Raw genomic sequence first — 19,819 nt, 5'->3', positions numbered from 1 at the left:
GGGCTCTGACCAGCTCTTGTACCCATAGTACTTATATGGCTAGTCCAGTTCAGTTTCTGATCAATGGTAATGTCCTAAGTTTTTTAAAAATTCATTCATGGGATGTGGACATCACTGGCTGGCCAGCATTTCTTGCCATCTGTTCAACTGAAGAAGTTTTGCTTCTCTCAACCTGTTTTAATTTCTGATATACAGCACATGCAGTTCTTACTTACCGCCACTTCTCTTCCAGGCATGCCCACCTTGAATAAATTCTGCTCCTCTCAACTTAATTGTTTCTGATTTACAGCACCCACAGTTCTTTCAGTTTTTATTTATTGCCCATCCCATCACTAGCTGCCCTAGACAAGGTGGTGGTGAGTTGTTTTTTTGAACTGCTGCAGTCCACAATGCCATTTGGAGGAGCAGAAATGTATCATTCACTCAGCAATTTTGTCAATGCTTCAGCCTTCTCTTTTACACTGATGATCTGGGTTCCACCCATTGAGGCTGGGGATGTTTCTGCAGCATCTTCCTCCTGCAAGTTATTTAGTTGCCCACTATCATTCATGACTAGATGTGGCAAGACTGCAGAACTTCAATCTGATTTTTTGGTTGTGTAATCGCTGTGCGCTATGAATTGCTATTTTTGCTATTTGGCAAACAAGAGGTCCTGTTTCATAGCTTTACTAGGTTGAAATCTCATATTCAAGTATGCCTGGCCGGGGGTCCTGCCTTGACCTTCTACATTCTTCATTGAGCCAGGGCTCATTGCCTGACACAATGATAATAGTCGAGTGGGGAGGCACCAGGCCTGAAATTTGCAGATGTGTTGAAGCTGCTGTTGGCCTGCAGCACTTCATGGATGCCCAGTATTCAGTTGATAAATCTGGTCAGTTTCTCCCATTTAGCATGGTTATAGTGACACATAACACTACATATGGAATTATCAATGTGAAGAGGGAACTTTGTCTGTTCAAGGACTATGGATTGGCCATTTTACCAATACACTGATGCAACTGCAGCAGGTAGCTTGGTGAAAATGAAATTGAATATGTTTTTTGATGTAGTCTTTCACTCTCTCCCTACCTCACCCTCAATTGCGATGGTTAATTGCCCTTAACAGGTTTTGCATGTAAATATCTAATTGGCAACATGGCGTTTTACTGGTGGTGGTTAGTTTTTAAAAAGGGAAGCAAATAAAAAAGGTTGATTTTAGTGGTGGGCAAGTCATTCAATTGTGTGATAACACTTCCGGGAATACAAAAAAGGCTCAGCTAACCTCTTATGCAAAATTTATGCTGTGACAGTATGCTATCAACTGAACACTGCAATGGCAATGCTGGTCTAAGATGCAAACACAACTTACTAAAATGGGACATGAAACACAAATCTCTGACCCAAAGTACAGGACGTTGGTAAGGCCTCTTGTGTCCAGTTCTGATCATCTTGATATAGGAAGGATACTATTAAGCTGGAGAGGGCTCAGAAAAAAAAATTACCAGGATGTTGTCAGGAATAGAGGGTTTGATTTATAGGCAGAGGCTGAACAGGCTGGGACTTTTTTCACTGGAGTGTAAGAAGTTGAGGAGTGACCTTGTAGAGGTTTATAAAATCATGAGGGATGTGGATAAGGTTTAGATTAGATTAGATTACTTAGTGTGGAAACAGGCCCTTCAGCCCAACAAGTCCACACCGACTCGCCGAAGCGCAACCCACCCATTCCCCTCTTTACCTGACACTACGGGCAATTTAGCATGGCCAATTCACCTGACCTGCGCATCTCTGGACTGTGGGAGGAAACCGGAGCACCCGGGGGAAACCCACGCAGACACGGGGAGAATGTGCAAACTCCACACAGTCAGTCGCCTGAGTCGGGAATTGAACCCGGGTCTCTGGCGCTGTGAGGCAGCAGTGCTAACCACTGTGCCACCGTGCCACCAAGGTGAATGGCTGGTGTCTTTTACCCAGGCTGAGGGATTTCAAAATTAGGGGCCATATTTTTAAAGGTGTGAGGAGAAAGATTTAAAAAAGACATGAAGAGTATTTTCTTTTACACACAGAGGGTAGTTCATGTGTGAAATGCGCATCCAGAGGAAGTGGTGGATGTGAGTACAGTTACAATGTTTAAAAAGTTATTTACATAAGTACAAGAAGAAGAAATGTTTGGAGGGACATGGGCCAAGCATAGGCAGGCGGGACTAGTTTAGTTTGGGATTATGGTCAGCATGGACTGGTTGGACCTAAGGTCTGTTTCCATGCAGTATGACTCTATAACTTCCTACCAACTGAATACCACTGTTCCACCACCGCTGCTCAGCACATCCTAGGACATACACATAATTGGTGAAGATGTTGTCTGGGGCAATTGTGAGCAAAGTATCATACCATAAGCATGACAATGTCAGACTGGTGCTTGAGACTGCTCTCCCAATTTTAGCTTTAACCCTTAGATGTTAGTAAAGAGGACATTGCAGGGTCAAAAAGGTTGTGCTTGTGGTTGTCGCTTCCGCTGTCTGTGTAGAATCCAGTTGGTTCTTCTTGTTTCATTCCTTTTTTCCTTTCTAGTAGTCAATAGAACTTAATGGTTTACTCAGCTATTTCAGAGAGCCGGTAAGAGTCAATTGCTGTGGATATGGAGTCACATTTTGACCAATAAAGGACATTAGTGAACCAGATGGGGTTTTATAACATCATTAGACACTTCATTCTAGATTTTTCTTCCAGTCAAGGTCTACCAGCTACTGTGATAGGATTCATACCCGGGTCCTCAGAACATTATCTGGTCAACAATATCATCAGCCAATATCTCCAATTAGTTTGGTTACTTTCACTTCAGACCCATTTCGAAACTAACAACTCTCGACTCCCAGAATTACTTTGATGCTTATTGAATATCCTTGCTTTCTTTTAAAGTCTTGTATTTGCATTAAATTGAGGGTGAAGTTTGGATTCACTCATAGAAATAAGGACAAGTCATTGTCTTTTTGGAGATTTTTAAAACATTTTTTGTATAACCACAAAATTTGCATGCGGATTCTTATAATATAAATTAATGAGTTTACTTTAAATTTTAATTGTCTCATCTAATCTTATGTATCAAAACGTTCAGTAAATACAACTCCTATCCCTCTGGCGGGGAAATATTTTCTAAAGTTCCATTGAGATCCTTCCAATATCCAGGAAAATTACAATCTAACTAAAGAGCAATTATACTTTAGATTATTGGGAAGAAAACAACACCCTTCACCTGGAGAGGCATGGTTGGACATTGTCTGCTCAAATTACATATCAGAGTCTACCACCCTCTGGTTGCTGTTGAGCGAAATTAGCTGGGAGATCCTGCTGATCCAAAGGGTTCTAATTGATGAATTACAATTGTTTAAAAAAATAGGGTGAAGGTAGAAATTAAAAAGCTCTGTTCTTTTAAAGATTACTTTACAAACTTATTTAAAAAGTCTATTTAATTAATAACTCAATAGGTGTCTCGGAATATAAAATCTTATAACATCTTACAGATGTTACTATTTAATTCATAGTTTATAACTCATTCTACTGAGTTTTTCCAATTTAAGGGATGACAGGGATGTGGTACAAAAAAAAGATAAAAGTTCTACAGAGTTTAATGTTTGTCAGCTCGGGTGAGTCCATAGCATAGTCTGTGTCAGAATTCTGAGTAATAGATCGTACCTTCAGGATTTTCGAACCAATCTACATAAACTTAAACAGCCTCAAGCTGTATTCAGTTTCAAAAGGAAAATAGTAATGACAGTTCAAACTCAGCTATTACCTCCCACACACTTCTGCAAAATCACAAGTACTTACAGCTAAAACTACAAGTGGTTAGCCACAGAGCACAATATCGACGGGTTTTCACCATTCTTGTGCTTCAGTCCATTTTCTAGACAAACTAAAGACCCTATGCCTGAAACGTTAATTCGCCGGCTCCTTGGTGCTCTTGACCTGCAGTGGTTTACCAGAGCCACACTTTTCGACTGTGTACCCATATTTACAACATTGTTAATTTCAGTGATGCGCAAGCTTAAAAGGTAGTGAAAATTCTAGTTACCCAAATGAGCCCAACAGTAGTTATAGATCAAACTGCAATAGTATCAATGGTTTACAGCATAACTCAGCAGACAGTGGTGTACTGGTAATGACACTGCATTAGTAATTCAGAGGCACAGACGTATGTATTGGTCAGAGCATTGAGTATAGGAGTTGGGAGGTCATGTTGTGTTAGGCCACTTTTGGAATAATGCGTGCAGTTCTGGTCTCCTTCCTATTGGAAGGATGTTGTAAAACTTGACAGGGTTTAGAAAAGATTTACAAGGATGTTGCCATGGTTGGGGGATTTGAGCTATAGGAAGAGGCTGAATATGCTGGAGCATCGGAGGCTGACAGGTGACCTTTTAGGGGATTTATAAAATCATGAGGAGCAAGAATAGGATAAACAGAAAAAGTATTTTCTCTGGGGTGGGGGAATCCAGAACTGGAGGGCATAGGTTTAGGGTGAGAGGGGAAAGATATAAAAGGGACCTGAGGGACAACGTTTTCATGCAGAGGTTGGTGCATGTGTGGAATGGGCTGCTAGAGGAAGTGGTGGAGGTTGGTACACTTGCAATATTTAAAAGGCATCTGGATGGGCTGAATAGCCTAATTTCTGCTCCTCTGTGTTATGTGGTCTCATGGTCTAATCCCAATAAAGTGGTCATCCCTTTCTTATTTTTCAGTTATAAATTCCCTGGACATATACCCAGAAATATCCTCCCCAAGTACAGCCGTAATGCTATCCCTAATCAAAACTGCCACTACCCCTTCTCTTTTGCCCTCCTTTCTAACCATCTAAGGCATCTATACTCTGGAACAATTAAGCTGCCAGTCCTGTCCATCCCTCAGGCACATCTCTGTAATTGCTATGGTATCCCAGTTCCATTTTTCCAACCATGCTCAGTTCATCTGCCTTTTGCCTTGAAACAAATGCAGTTTAATTTATCAGTCCTACCTCATTCTCTACTTTGTTGCTGCCTGCCCTTTTTCCAACTGTACCAGTCTCAGACTGATCTCAATTCTCACTGTCTCCCTGGGTCCCAATGTCAGTGCTACATTGCCCATGTCTGTCCATCACCCCTTACATTTCCCAAAACACGATACCTATTTGAAATGGGGATAGCAACAGGAGGCTCTTTCGGTATCTGCCTCCCTCTCCTACCTTTCCTGGAAATAACCCATGTACTTGACTGTATCTTTGGTTTATCTTCCTTCTTGCAAGTACCATCTGTCATACCCCCAGTTCCTGTAAATTCCTCATTGCCTCTAACTGCTGCCCCAGCCAATCAATGTGATCTGATAGGATGTGTAACCAAACACATTGCCTGCAAACATAATCATCAGTAACGTGGAAATTCTCCCTAATCTCCCACAACCAATAGGAAGAGTACATCTTTGCACCTTAATGTCTACAGACCCAGAAAATAGCACAGTCTTACTGCTCTAAAGGCACTGCTCCAGGCTAACTTAGTAACAATGTTTTTATAGTTTAATCAAGAGACAGATCTCAATAACAACACTGAATCAAAGAAGAACCCACTCTACTCACTATTAAAGATTTACAAAAAACAGCAAGATTACACTTAAAAATAGCCTCTTAGCTGCTCCCCTGCTGAGAGATTCCCCGCACAGGTTTCTCCAAGGTCAGCTGTGAATTTCTGTTTGTTAAATTTTTTTAGACTAACTCTCATGTCAAGAGATATTTGAAACCAAACAGAAGAGGCAGTTAGCTGTACAGGTTACTTCTGGGTCAGATAGTCGTGCAGATTTACTGCTCCTTTTGATTCACTTTCCATGTGGTCACTACCTTTGTTTCTCTTCCTCCTTTTTTTGCAAAGTGCTGTTGTTTTGGTTTTGTATTCTGCAAAGTTCCAAACAATGGAACAGCTTATAAAACGTAATTATTGCTCCTAGGATTCAAGGAAATCAGCTCCAACACGGAAAATACCTGAAAAAACGAAAGGAGCTGCTCCTACAGCCACAATTGTTTCCAATCCTCCACCTTGGATTACCTTTTTTTATTGCTGAAAATGTGTTGCTGGTCAAAGCACAGCAGGCCAGGCAGCATCTCAGGAATAGAGAATTCGACGTTTCGAGCATAAGCCCTTCATCAGGAATGAGAGAGAGTAGCCAAGCAGGCTAAGATAAAAGGTAGGGAGGAGGGACTTGGGGGAGGGGCGTTGGAGGTGGGGTAGGTGGAAGGAGGTCAAGGTGAGGGTGATAGGCCGGAGTGGGGTGGGGGCGGAGAGGTCAGTAAGGAGATTGCAGGTTAGGAGGGCGGTGCTGAGTTGAGGGAACCGACTGAGACAAGGTGGGGGGAGGGGAAATGAGGAAACTGGAGAAATCTGAATTCATACCTTGTGGTTGGAGGGTTCCCAGGCGGAAGATGAGGCGCTCCTCTAGCCGTCGTGTTGTTATGTTCTGCCGGTGGAGGAGTCCAAGGACCTGCATGTCCTCGGTGGAGTGGGAGGGAGAGTTAAAGTGTTGAGCCACGGGGTGGTTGGGTTGGTTGGTCCGGGCGTCCCTGAGGTGTTCTCTGAAGCGTTCCGCAAGTAAGCGGCCTGTCTCACCAATATAGAGGAGGCCACATCGGGTGCAGCGGATGCAATAGATGATGTGTGTGGAGGTACAGGTGAACTTGTGGCGGATATGGAAGGATCCCTTGGGGCCTTGGAGGGAAGTGAGTGTGGAGGTGTGGGCGCAAGTTTTACATTTCCTGCGGTTGCAGGGTAAGGTGCCGGGGGTGGAGGTTGGGTTGGTGGGGGGTGTGGATCTGACGAGGGAGTCACGAAGGGAGTGGTCCTTGCGGAACGCTGATAGGGGAGGGGAGGGAAATATATCCTTGGTGGCGGGGTCCACCTCCAAACGGACCCCACCACCAAGGATATATTTCCCTCCCCTCCCCTATCAGCGTTCCGCAAGGACCACTCCCTTCGTGACTCCCTCGTCAGATCCACTCCCCCCACCAGCCCAACCTCCCCCCCCGGCACCTTCCCCTGCAACCGCAGGAAATGTAAAACTTGCGCCCACACCTCCACACTCACTTCCCTCCAAGGCCCCAAGGGATCCTTCCATATCCGCCACAAGTTCACCTGTACCTCCACACACATCATCTATTGCATCCGCTGCACCCGATGTGGCCTCCTCTACATTGGTGAGACAGGCCACTTACTTGTGGAACGCTTCAGAGAACACCTCTGGGACGCCCAGACCAACCAACCCAACCACCCCGTGGCTCAACACTTTAACTCTCCCTCCCACTCCACCGAGGACATGCAGGTCCTTGGACTCCTCCACCGGCAGAACATAACAACACGACGGCTAGAGGAGCGCCTCATCTTCCGCCTGGGAACCCTCCAACCACAAGGTATGAATTCAGATTTCTCCAGTTTCCTCATTTCCCCTCCCCCCACCTTGTCTCAGTCGGTTCCCTCAACTTAGCACCGCCCTCCTAACCTGCAATCTCCTTACTGACCTCTCTGCCCCCACCCCACTCCGGCCTATCACCCTCACCTTGACCTCCTTCCACCTATCCCACCTCCATCGCCCCTCCCCCAAGTCCCTCCTCCCTACCTTTTATCTTAGCCTGCTTGGCTACTCTCTCTCATTCCTGATGAAGGGCTTATGCTCGAAACGTCGAATTCTCTATTCCTGAGATGCTGCCTGGCCTGCTGTGCTTTGACCAGCAACACATTTTCAGCTGTGATCTCCAGCATCTGCAGACCTCATTTTTTACCTTTATTTATTGCCCATGTGGAAGTGAAAGCCCCAATTTTACAAGGAAGTGGGGAAAAAGGTAGAATAAAATTATTCTAAAAGCCATAGATCAGGTTTAATATCATGACAAGTATACCTTGGAACCTATGAGACCTTTACAAATATGATTTCAATAAATACATTTTATTTTACATGCTGAAGTTAAAATATACCTGCAGCAGAAGTGGCTTCACTTTTAGTTTCTGTTTGATGCTTTCAATGGAGTAAGAAAAACTGCAAATCAAAAATCAATAATATTTATCCTTACTAACAAAATTCCAAATCCAACCAAGCAATCACAAACAAAAATATGCATAGTTAAGAATGCCCAATACATCATGTTCATCTGTAACAAAAGCATTCTTCAAAAGGTCTCAGCAGGGGCAGTTCAGTGGCACAGTGGTTAGCATTGCTGCCTCACAACGCCAGGAACCTAGGTTTGATTCCACCCTCAAACGACTGTGAGAATTTGCACATTTTCCTCATGTCTGCATGGCTTTCCTCCCACAATCCAAAGAGTGTAGGTTAGGTGGATTGGCAAAGCTAAATTGTCCATCGTATCTGGGGATATGCACGTTAGGTAGATTAATTGTGGGTTAGCCAGGGTTATGGGTTGGATGGGTGGAATGTGGATTCAGTGGGTCGATGTGGATTCAGTGGGTTGATGTGGATTCAATGGGCCAAATGGCCTGTTCCCATACTGTAGGAAGTCTAAGTAAAATATACTGGAAAATGAAATCAAAACAAATATACAGAAATAATCTTCAGTCAGAATCCTAATATAAGACAACAGACAAATTAATGTTTTCAGAATGTTCCTTTCATTTGTACTAAATGAATTCCCTTATTCAAAATGAGAAAGACACAATAAACAGGCAATTAAAGGTCAGTTAAAATCTGCCATTGGGAATGTGTTAAAAGTCAATGATAAATGAAACAATAGCAGAGCATGTAGAAATATATAATATCAAACAGGTGGTAAGGAGATGCCAAGGAACTATGGACTGGTGAGCTTGACATCAGTGGTGGGCATTTTTATTTGGAGGGAATCCTGAGGGACAGGATTCACATACATTCAGAGAGGCAAGGACTGATTAGAGATGGTCAACATTACTTTATGCATGGGAAATCGTATCTCAAGAACTTGATTAAATTTATTGAAGTAACAAAGACGATTGATGACGGCAGAGTGGACATGATCTATATGAATTTCAGTAAGGCATTCAACAACGTTCCTCATGATAGACTGGTTAGCAAGGTTAGATCACATGGAATAGAGGGAGAACTGGGTATTTGGATAGAGAACTGGCATGAAGGTAGAAAACAGAGGGTGGTGGTGGAGGGCTGCTTTTCAGACTGGAGACCTGTGACTAGTGATATGCCAGGTGCTGGCAGGTGGGTCTAGATTGGGTTGGGATATCTAGTCGGCATGGACAGGTTGGACCGAAGGGTCTGTTTCCATGTCGTACATCTCTTTGATTCTATATGGTTAGTAAGTTTGCAAATGATACCAAAGTTGGAGGTGCAGTGAATTGCGAAGAACGTTACTCAGAATAGAATGGGATCTTGATCAGATGGGCTAATGGGCTGAAAAGTTGCAGATAGAGTTTAATTTAGATAAATGGGAGGTGCTGCATTTTGGAAAGGCAAATCAGGGCAGGACTTATACACTTAATGGTACGGTCCTGGGGAGTGTTGCTGAACAAAGAGACCTTGGAGTGCAAGTTCATAGTTCCTTGAAAGCGGAGTCGCAAGTAGATACGATAGCGAAGAAGGTCTTTGATATTTTTGCCTTTATTAGTCAGTGATTCGAGTAAAGGAGTTGGGACATCATGTTGTGGCTGTAGAGGACATTGGTTAGGCCACTGTTGGAGTACTGTGTTCCTCTGCCATAGGATGTTGTGAAATTTGAAAGAGTTCAGGAAAGATTTGCAAGATATTGCCAAGGTTGGAGGGACTGAGCAATAGGAGAGGGTTTGAACCTCTCCAGGGAGAGGCTGAATAGACTTGGGCTATTTTCCCTGGATCATCGAGGGTTGAGGGGTGACCTTAGGATAAATAGACAATGTCTTCTCCCCAGGGTGAGGGGAGTCAAAAACTAGAGGGCATAGGTTTACGGTGAGAGGGGAAAAATTTAAAAGGGACAACTTTTTTACGCAGAGGATGATGCATGTATGGAATGAACTGCCAGTGAAAGTGATGGAGGCTGGTACAATTACAGCATTTTAAAAAGCATCCAGATGGGTATCTGAATAGGAAGGGTTGAGAGGGATATGGGCCAAATGCTGGCAAATGGGACTAAATCAGATTAGGATATCTGGTTGGCATTGTTGAGTTGGACCAAAGGGACTGTTTCTGTGCTGTATATCTCTATGACTCTATCAAGCAATGTAAGCATGAAATCGTGAAATGGAAATCATGCCTGATAATTTTATGAGAATTCTTTGAGCAAGTGACAAGTAGAACAGATAAAGGCAAACCAGTAGATGTAATAAATTTGAATTTCTAAATGACATTCGATAACGTACAATGTGAAGCTGCTTAACAAGTGTTCAGGGCAGTATATTAGCATGGATAGATGTTTGGCTGAGCAAAGATAGAGCTGGCAAGAGAACTGAATGTACAATCACCACATTTGCAGGCAACACAAAAAAATGTGTGGGTAGGCAAATGGCGAGAATGACACAGAGTCTGCAAACAGATCCAGACAAGTTAAGTGAGTAGGTAAAACCCTGGCAGACGAATGTTTTGTGGAGAAATATGAAATTATGCATTTGGCAGGACTGAGGCTGAATATTATTGAAATGGAGAAAGACTGCAGTACAGAAGAGTTTAGGTGTTCTCATTCAAGGATCACAAACAGCACACAATTTCAGCAGACAACAGGGAAGGCAAGAGGAATGCTGGCCTGCATTTCAGTCCACTGATCTCCTTGAGAACAGAAAAACAAAGTTTTAGTCAATAATCTGAATTACCCACTCTTCCACCCTGTTCTGGGGAGAATCTTCTTCCATATCAAGATTATTTCTTTTGCAATATTGCAGTAAATTTTCACTGCATCAAAAATAATTTGCCTACATATTTTTCCCAACACTAATGTTAAACTGACTAAGTATTTAACCCTCATTTGAGTCTCAATATCATTTTATTCTCCAGTCACTATGCATAGACAATATTTTAAAAAATACCCTAAACATCCTTTGTTTTCCCTCAACCTTTTGAGGATTTTAAATATGTACTCATAACTTCACACTTTAAAGTTGACACTGAGGTATGTTGTTGCAACTAGTTTGGAGGGTGGTGCGGGTATGGAACAGGGAAAGTGGGCACAATAACAACATTTGAAAAGTTCAGAGGGCAAGGGCAGTATAGTGGCTCAGTGGTTAGCACTGCTGCCTCACAACAGGAACCTGGGTTCGATTCTATCAGTGTGGAGTTTGCACATTCTCCCAGTGTCTGCATGTGTTTCCTCCGGGTGCTCCAATTTCCTCCCACAATCCAAAAGATTTGCAGGTCAGGTAAATTGGCCATGCCAAATGTTAGGTGTATTAGTCGGGGGGTAAATATAGGGTAGGGGAATGGGTCTGGGTGGTTTACTCTTCGGAGGGTTGGTGTGGACTTGTTGGGCCGAAGAGCCTGTTTTCATATTGTAGGGAATCTGATCTAACATAAAATGCTGGCAAATGGACTTGACCTGATTAGGATGTCTGATTGGCACAGACGAGTTGGACTGAAGGATCTGTTTCCATGGTGTATAATTCTATGACTATGACTCTAATTTTGATTTATATGTAGCTTATGCTAAATTTATCAGGCAAGTTAAGTCAGTTACAAATACCAAGAAGGAACACATTCCTTTGCTCCTAAACTAAAATAAATATCAAAATGAAAAAGCACCATTTTCTTACTTTGAATGTTGAATCTATTACCTGGCTTTAGGTTTATCCATCTTGTTTAAGAAGCATACACGAGGAATATGATGTTTGTCTGCTTGACGCCACACTGTTAAGGTTTGTGCCTAAAATACAAACAGCATTAGTGTTTATCTGCAGTCTTTGCTTTTACCTTGTTGATTTTAACCCTACTGCGAATCCTCTTGCAAGGATGCCTGCCTTGAAGAAGTTTTCCTCCTCTCTCTCCACGCTTCAGTCTCTCTGCCTTTATTCCTGATGAAGGGCTTTTGCCCGAAACGTCGATTTCGCTGCTCGTTGGATGCTGTCTGAACTGCTGTGCTCTTCCAGCACCACTGATCCAGAATTTATTAAGGAAAGGCCAAGTGCTTAAGGTACAGCATATTTAGTGTGAAATATCACCTTTTATGAGACTGTGTTTGAGTGAAATGTGAATGAAGAGAATTCTTCAATTATTTTGACTATACTTACATTGTACAGGTATACTTCATATAATCTGGGACAAAATGAGCAATTATTTGGACAAGTGAGAGTTTATTAAAGAAAGTTAGTATGCAGTAGTTAAAGGTAAATTGTATTTAACTAATTTGAATGAACTTTTAAAATAAGATAAAGAGTTGATATAGTATACCTGGACTTCCAAAAGGTTTTTGGTAAAATGGCACACAATGGCTTTTCCAGCTAAGTTTAAGGATAGTGGCAGCATAAATACAGAGTTCACTACGTGACACAAAGCAGAGTTTAAGCAGGAAGCAGTTTTTTTTTTAAACTTGGAGAAGGTATATAGTGGGTTTTCCCAGGTATTAGGGCCACTATTTCTCTTGACAGATATTAAAGTATTATACTTGGGTGTACAAAGCACAATTTCAAAATTTGTAGATGACACAAAACTGAGTGTTGTGAACTTTAAGGACAATAGTGCTAAGTTTAAAGAGGACATATACATACAATTGTAATGTGACAAATGACTCTTAATGTAGAGGAGCATGAAGACTTCCCAAATCTTACTGTTTGCAATCACTAGTGATTGAGAACAAAAGAATGCGTCATATAACATACGGATTACAATTCTAAAAATATTGCAGGGACTGAGACTTAGGGGTTCACAAATCATTGAAGGTGCAAAGCTTGTTGCGATATGGATTAAAAGGCAAAGGGATCTTGGGCTTTATCAATAGAGGAAAAAAGCTTATATGAAATAGTGGTATGGCCTCAACTGCAGGATTGTTTCCAACATTTTAGAAAATATGTGAATTTTAGAAAAGATGTGAATGTATTATTAATAGTGCAAAAATGACATGAGTGTTTCAGGGATGAGGAACTCAGTTTCAGGTGCAGATTAGAGAAGGCTTGTTCTCCTCCAAGAAGAGAAGAGAGAATGAAGATTTGATACAGGTATCCAAATTCACTAGACAAAGAAGATAGAGAATAACTGTTTCTGTTGAAAGAACCCGAAGGTACTGCTTCGAGATGACTGGTAAATGAGACAACAGTGAAGCAATCTTTCAAAGGAGCAAGTAATTACAATCTGGGATACCTGGTCCAAGAATGTGGTGGAAACATGTTCAATTGTGGCTTTTAAAAAAGAATTGATCGAGCATTTGAATAGAACGTAATTATATGGCTATGAGGAAATGGGGCCACCTGAGTCAATCCTGCAGAGAGCTGACATGGACCTGAAGGGGGTTAAGAGGCTCCTTCTGCAGTTCTCTTTAAAATTGGGGAAATGCAACTCTTTCCCAATTATATTTTAACTATTTATAAATACACTGGAAGCACATAGAAAATGTCATCACTTGGGAATGAAGCTATCAGTCTGCATCCAAGGAGTTAAAGGAAGTGGCTGCAGAGATAGTGGAAGCATTCATTGAAATATGCCAGAGCCCTCTGGATTCCAGAAGGGCTCCAGAAGATTAGCAAGCCCACTAATCATCTGTTCACGAAGGGAGGGTAATAGAAAGCAGGAAGTAATAATCCAGTTAGCCTAACATCTATTGGTGGAAAAATGCTAGCGTCCATTATAAAAGAAGAAATAGCAGAACACTTAGAAATGCTTAACACAATCAAACAGAGTCAACATGGCATTGTGAATGACAATTCATGTCTGACAACTTCAGTGGAGTTTTTTGAGGAAATAACAAGCATAGTTGATAAAGGGGGGATTGATAGATGTAGGGCATTTCACTTTCTAGAAGGCATTCGATAAGATGTCACATAAAAGGTTATTGCACAAGTTAGGAGAAGTGGTTAACATGCAGGAGACAGTCAAGACTAAAGGAAAAAAACAGAAATTGCTGACTAAAATCTGTGGTGAAATAGAGTCATAGCATTATACAGCACAGACATAGACTCCTTGGCCCAACTCATCCATTCCAATCAGAGTTCCTGAACTGAACTAGGCAGAGTTAAATTTATTTTCTCCCCACATATGCTGACAATCCAGCTCAGTTTCACCAGCAATTTTGTTTTGTTTCAGATTTCCAGCATCCGCAGTTCATTGTTTCATGTCAGGATGAATGGGTCGTTTTCAGGTTGGAAAGTGCCACAAGGGTCAGTCCTAGGTCTTCAACTATTTACTATTTATATTTATGACATGGAGGAGGCAGCAGAGTTTAATGTATCCAAATTTGCTGATGATATAAAAATAGGTGGGAGGGAATGTTGTAATGAGGAAAAGAAAATCTGCAAGAGGATATCGGTAAGTGAGTGGGCAAAAGCTTGGCAGAAGGAGTTTAATGGAGGAAAATGAGATTGTGCACTTTAGTAGGAAAACTCAAAAGGCAGACCATTATTTAAATGGAGAGAGGCCTCAAAATTTGCAGAACAGATCTGAGTATTCCTGTGCATATAACACAAAAAGGTTAGCTAAAAAGGAACAGCAAATACTTAAGACGATAAAACGGCCTTCATATTTAGGGAGATTTAGATTTCTTACAGTGTGGAAACAGGCCTTTCGGCCCAACAAGTCCACACCGACCCGCCGAAGCGCAACCCACCCATACCCCTACATTTACCCCTTACCTAACACTACGGGCAATTTAGCATGGCCAATTCACCTGACCCGCACATCTTTGGACTGTGGGAGGAAACCGGAGCACCCGGAGGAAACCCACGCAGACACGGGGAGAACGTGCAAACTCCACACAGTCAGTCGCCTGAGTCGGGAATTGAACCTGGGTCTTCAGGCGCTGTGAGGCAGCAGTGCTAACCACTATGCCACCGTGCCGCCCTTAAGTTGGAGTTGGAGATTAAAAATAGGGAAAACATATTGCAACTGTATAGCGTGTAAAGTGAGGTGAAAGTGAGGACTGCAGATGCTGGAGATCAGAGTCAAGATTAGAGTGGTGCTGGAAAAGCACAGCTCCTCGGATGCTGCTTGACCTGCTGAGCTTTTCCAGCACCACTCTAATCTTGAGTGTATAAGTGAGGCCAATCCATTATATACTGTATACAGTTTTGATCCCTAAAGTAAATAAAGAATATATTGGCACTGGAAGCAGTTCAAAACAGATTCACTAGGCTGATGCTTGCAAATGAATAGGTTGACTTATCAAGATTTAGGTCTTTTTTTGAGATTAGAAGAATGAGGGGTTATTTTATTGAGACATCCAAGTTTGACAGGGTAGATATTGAGAAGATGCATCCAGTATTGGTGAGTCTCAAAAGAGGAAATTCTTCCAGAATAAATAGACACTCATTTAGAATCGAAGGGTAATAGAATTTCTTCTCACAGAGGGTAGTGAATTTATGCAATTCTTTACCCGAGAGAATTTTGGATGCTAGATTACTAATTTATGACATTGAGGTGTTGAGGGCTATGGGGAACTGACATGGAATTGAATTGAAGCCTGCTACAAATCAGTCATGATCTTATAGAATGGTGATTTGCTTAAATGGCTGACTCCCGCTCCTATTGATTTTATATTCTTCAGTTTTGGAACCTACATAACTCAAAAACACAAACAAACTTAACATTGCAATGGAATAAATAAATTTTATTCACTACCTATTTTAATTAATAGCCAAGATTTTTAAAGAGCTTTATCCGTTAAAGGGCTTGCTTAATATCAACATTACAAAAATGTATTTTCTTCAGCAATCTTAAAAATCAGGCAGTTACTCAACAGAATGCCAGCGGGAACATGGGCACTTATCTATTAAGGCTGTGAAAATAAAGTCACCATGATGTCTGAAGCAATTAACTGCAACCAACTCTATAGAAATATTTAGCTCTTGTGGAATGGTGTTACAATCACAAACATACCAAATTTTGCTGTTTGCAACGGCTCTGCTATTGAATACAATCACGGTGTTTGCAATGCATTCAAATACCTTGTAACCTTGATTCAGACTTCATTCCTTTCCCCTTTATTCCAACTATAATTATTAAACTTACTATTCTCTATGGTTCTCTCCAGGGAATCCTGATAATCACACTTGGTTCCATACACCTGTCAAGTTCAGTTAAAGCCCTGCCAACAGTACTAGCAAAATACCCTGCAAGGATCTCAGCCCCAAATCTATTCAAGTACAACTCATCCAGTTTGGACAGGCACCATCTCTCAGAGACAGTCTCAGTGTCCCAGGAATCTAGTCATCACTCCTGCATCATTTTTCCAATCACACTTTCATCTGTCTGAGCCTCCTATTTCTGTACTCCCTTCCACATGACACCTGCTTGCTAATTTCCTACTTACCTCCCTAAATGATGGTGCAGAAGCATATCCTCATTCCTGCCTAATTCTTGATAATAACGTGGACCAAGACATCTGGCTCCCTCCGAAGAATATCTTACAGTTACTCAGTGATCCTGACACAAGGAAGCAACATACCATACTGGAGTCATGCCTATGGTCACAGAAATGCCCATCTGTTTGCCTAACAAATAATTCCTATAACTATTGCTCTCCCTTTCTTTTTCCTCCCCTCCTGTATAGCCAAGTTGCTAATGGTACCATAAACATGGCTCTGACGGCACTCTGTTCAGGAATGAGCATGCCTTCAATCAGCTTCCAAAATAGTAAACTGATTTGAAAGTGGGAACCCAGGGGACTAATGCACCACCTGCATATTATTCACCCATTCTCTTTCTACTTCCAGGTCTTTAAGTTGTGGTGTGACCACCTCTCTCAATAAGCTACCCAAAAGCTCCTACCTTCACATACAAGCCACAGTGACTCCAGCCAAAAACCCAAGCTCATTTCAGAGATGAAACTATACTAACAAATAAGTAAATCAAGTTTGATAGCTGCAGCATGTTCAGTTAGTGAGTCTTAATCATGGTAAGCTTTTATAATTACAGTAGTTCTAATGCACTGGGATAACCTGAATGTTAACTGTTGACCCCTGCTGGTAAGTATATGCAATTGCCTGACTATTGAGCAGAGTTGAATTTGTTTAAAGTGAAATACCAGCTGACTTCATTAGTCAGCTTTAAGTCTGATCATTTTGGCAACCTCCTTGCCATCTCCATGGAAGGATAAGTAACATTTGCTTTTGAGGTAAAAATGGAAGACTGAAAATGAAGATGAAGAAACAAAGAGTAAGCTACCGAAAAGAATAACATGCTTTTGATGGCACTTGCATTAAGAAATTCCTGCTCACCTCAACACCAGCTGAAGCATCAAATACTGCCACTGCTCCATCAAGTACACGTAAAGAGCGTTCTACTTCAACTGTGAAATCCACGTGACCTAACAAAGTGCAAAATTTATTAAAGTAGTATTTAATTAGTGTATATAGGGCATAATTCACTGAGCATAAAGCAGCTACCTGACATGAGATGTGAGGACGACAAGTGAAATGCCATATAATTGTACACAAACCATTAGAGGAGTAGATGTAGATCATTCAGCCCATCAGGTTTCCTATGCAATTCAATGAGATCAAGGCTGGTCCAAAAGTCCACAACTCTATTTTCCTGCCTTTTCCCCATAACCCTAGATTCCCTTATGATTAAAAACCTGACCATGAACCAAATTTAATGATTCTGACAGCCTCTTTGATAAAGAATTCCACAGAGTCAGTACCCTCAGAGAAGAAATTCCTCCTTATCTCTGTTTTAAAATGCAACACCTTTTTCTGAGACTATGCCCTCTAGTTCTAAACTTTTCCGAACTTCTCTGCATCTATCCTTTCAAGTTCCCTAAGATACTTGTTTGTTTCAACAAGCTCTGCTCTCATTCTTCTAAATTCTAATAAGAACTGGCACAACATATTCAATCATCACAAGATGGTCCCTCCATACCAAATATCAGCCTCATGAACATTTGCAGGACTGCCTCCAATGTCTGTATATCATTCCTTAGATAAGGGGTCCAGAACTGATTATGGTATTCCAGCTGTGGTCTAACTAGTGTCTTGTATATTTTTAGCAAATCCTTCCTACTTTTAGATTTCATTCCCTTTGAAATTATGGTCATCAGGTCTATTTGCCCTCCTTACTACCCGCTGAACTTGTAAGATTTATTGATTCATGGACAAGGACTTCTAAATTCCTATGTTGTAGATTTCTGTAGTCTTTCTCCATTTAAATAATATTTAGCTCCTCTATTCTTCCTGCCAAAATACAAAATCTCACATTTGCCCACATTATATGCTGTCTGCCAGGCTTTTACCCATTCGCTTAATGTGTCTTTTTCCTGCTGCAGACTCCTTGTGCCATTCGTACCACTTGCCGTCCCTCCTATTTTTGTGCCACCCACAAACTTGGTTATAAGACATTCACACCTAAGTCATTAATATATATAAGTAAATAATTGTGGCTTCAGTACTGATCACCATGATACACTTCCAGTTACAGGTTGCCATTCTGAAAATGTCTCCCTTAACCCAACTCTGTTTTCTGTTAGTCAATCCTCTATCTACGCTAGTATACTATCTCCAAAACCATGACTCTTATTAGATTAGATTAGATTACTTAGTGTGGAAACAGGCCCTTCAGCCCAACAAGTCCACACCAACCCGCCGAAGCACAACCCACCCATACCCCTACTTTTACCCTTTACCTATCACTATGGGCAATTTAGCGTGGCCAATTCACCTGACCTGCACATCTTTGGACTGTTGGAGGAAACCCACGCAGACACGGGGAGAATGTGCAAACTCCACACAGTCTGTCGCCTGAGTCGGGAATTGAACCCGGGTCTCAGGCGCTGTGAGGCAGCAGTGCTAACCACTGTGCCACCGTGCCGCCCACAGCAAGAGGTCTAATGTGTGGTACCTTATAAATCACTTTCTGAAAACCCAAATATGCAGTACAGTGTTATGGTCATTGTTTTCTGGCAGATGCTTTAATCTAACATCATTTATTAAACTTGCCTCATTACAGATTATCAGATCCAAACTAGCCTGATTCCAGATGGATCCACAACATAATGTCCTTGGAAACTACCCTGAATATAGTCTATGAATTACTTCTCAGAATTACCATGGCCAATCTGACTATCCCAATCTACAAGAAGATTAAAGTCACCCATGATTAAGATACTGTCTTTTTAATGCACTCATTACCTCCAGATTTATTTTCTATCCCACCATATAACTATTGTTGGGGGCCTACAGACTATTCTCATCAATGACTTCTTTGCCTTTTAATTTCTTAACTCAACCCATATAGTTTCCAATCCTAGATCATTTCTTGCTATTCTATGCATTCCACCCTGTACGAACAATAATACCCCGCATGGCCCTTCATTCTTGTCTGACCTTTCAAAAAGTCACAACGCCCTGAATATTTGGCTATAAGATCATATTCATTAACCCATATTTGTGCCATGAATTCAGTTATTTTTATCCAAAGATTATATGCATTTGTGTTAGAAAGTCATTAATTTTGCCTTTCTACCATTTTTTCTCCCTTTTGATCCTGTGTTGTGTACTCTGTACCACTCCGTGTATCATAATCCAAATAGCTCTCCAGTAAAGCTGCATCCCTTTGCTTTATAAGTCTACATTTCCCCTCTCCAAAGCTTTAGACGATAAAGTATGGAGCTGAAAAAAGCACAGCAAGTCAAGCAGCATCAGAGAAGCAGGGGAGTTGACACTTCAGATCAGAACCTTTCAGCAGTCTTTCCGACTTTCCAGCATCTGCAGTCCTCACTACCTCCTCTCCAAAGCTTTTC

At 41.5% G+C, this 19,819-nt stretch overlaps 1 protein-coding gene across 4 annotated transcripts in view; it reads right to left on the bottom strand.

The window, feature by feature from the left end:
* The window catches only part of gfm2 (GTP dependent ribosome recycling factor mitochondrial 2), a 66,528-nt gene that overhangs the window by 29,914 nt on the left and 16,795 nt on the right, over nucleotides 1-19,819 (bottom strand). For all 4 annotated transcript variants that reach the window (XM_060836023.1, XM_060836015.1, XM_060836032.1 and 1 more), the window contains 3 exons: nucleotides 17,301-17,389; nucleotides 11,715-11,803; nucleotides 7,959-8,019 (listed from right to left, as the gene is read on the bottom strand). In XM_060836023.1, coding sequence (XP_060692006.1) covers nucleotides 7,959-8,019; nucleotides 11,715-11,803; nucleotides 17,301-17,389 — 239 coding nt within the window. The remainder of the gene's footprint in view (nucleotides 1-7,958; nucleotides 8,020-11,714; nucleotides 11,804-17,300; nucleotides 17,390-19,819) is intronic.

The sequence above is a fragment of the Hemiscyllium ocellatum genome, chromosome 2 (genome assembly GCF_020745735.1).
Source record: "Hemiscyllium ocellatum isolate sHemOce1 chromosome 2, sHemOce1.pat.X.cur, whole genome shotgun sequence".
Classification (NCBI taxonomy): domain Eukaryota; kingdom Metazoa; phylum Chordata; class Chondrichthyes; order Orectolobiformes; family Hemiscylliidae; genus Hemiscyllium; species Hemiscyllium ocellatum.
This window is presented reverse-complemented; position numbering and strand designations above follow the sequence as displayed.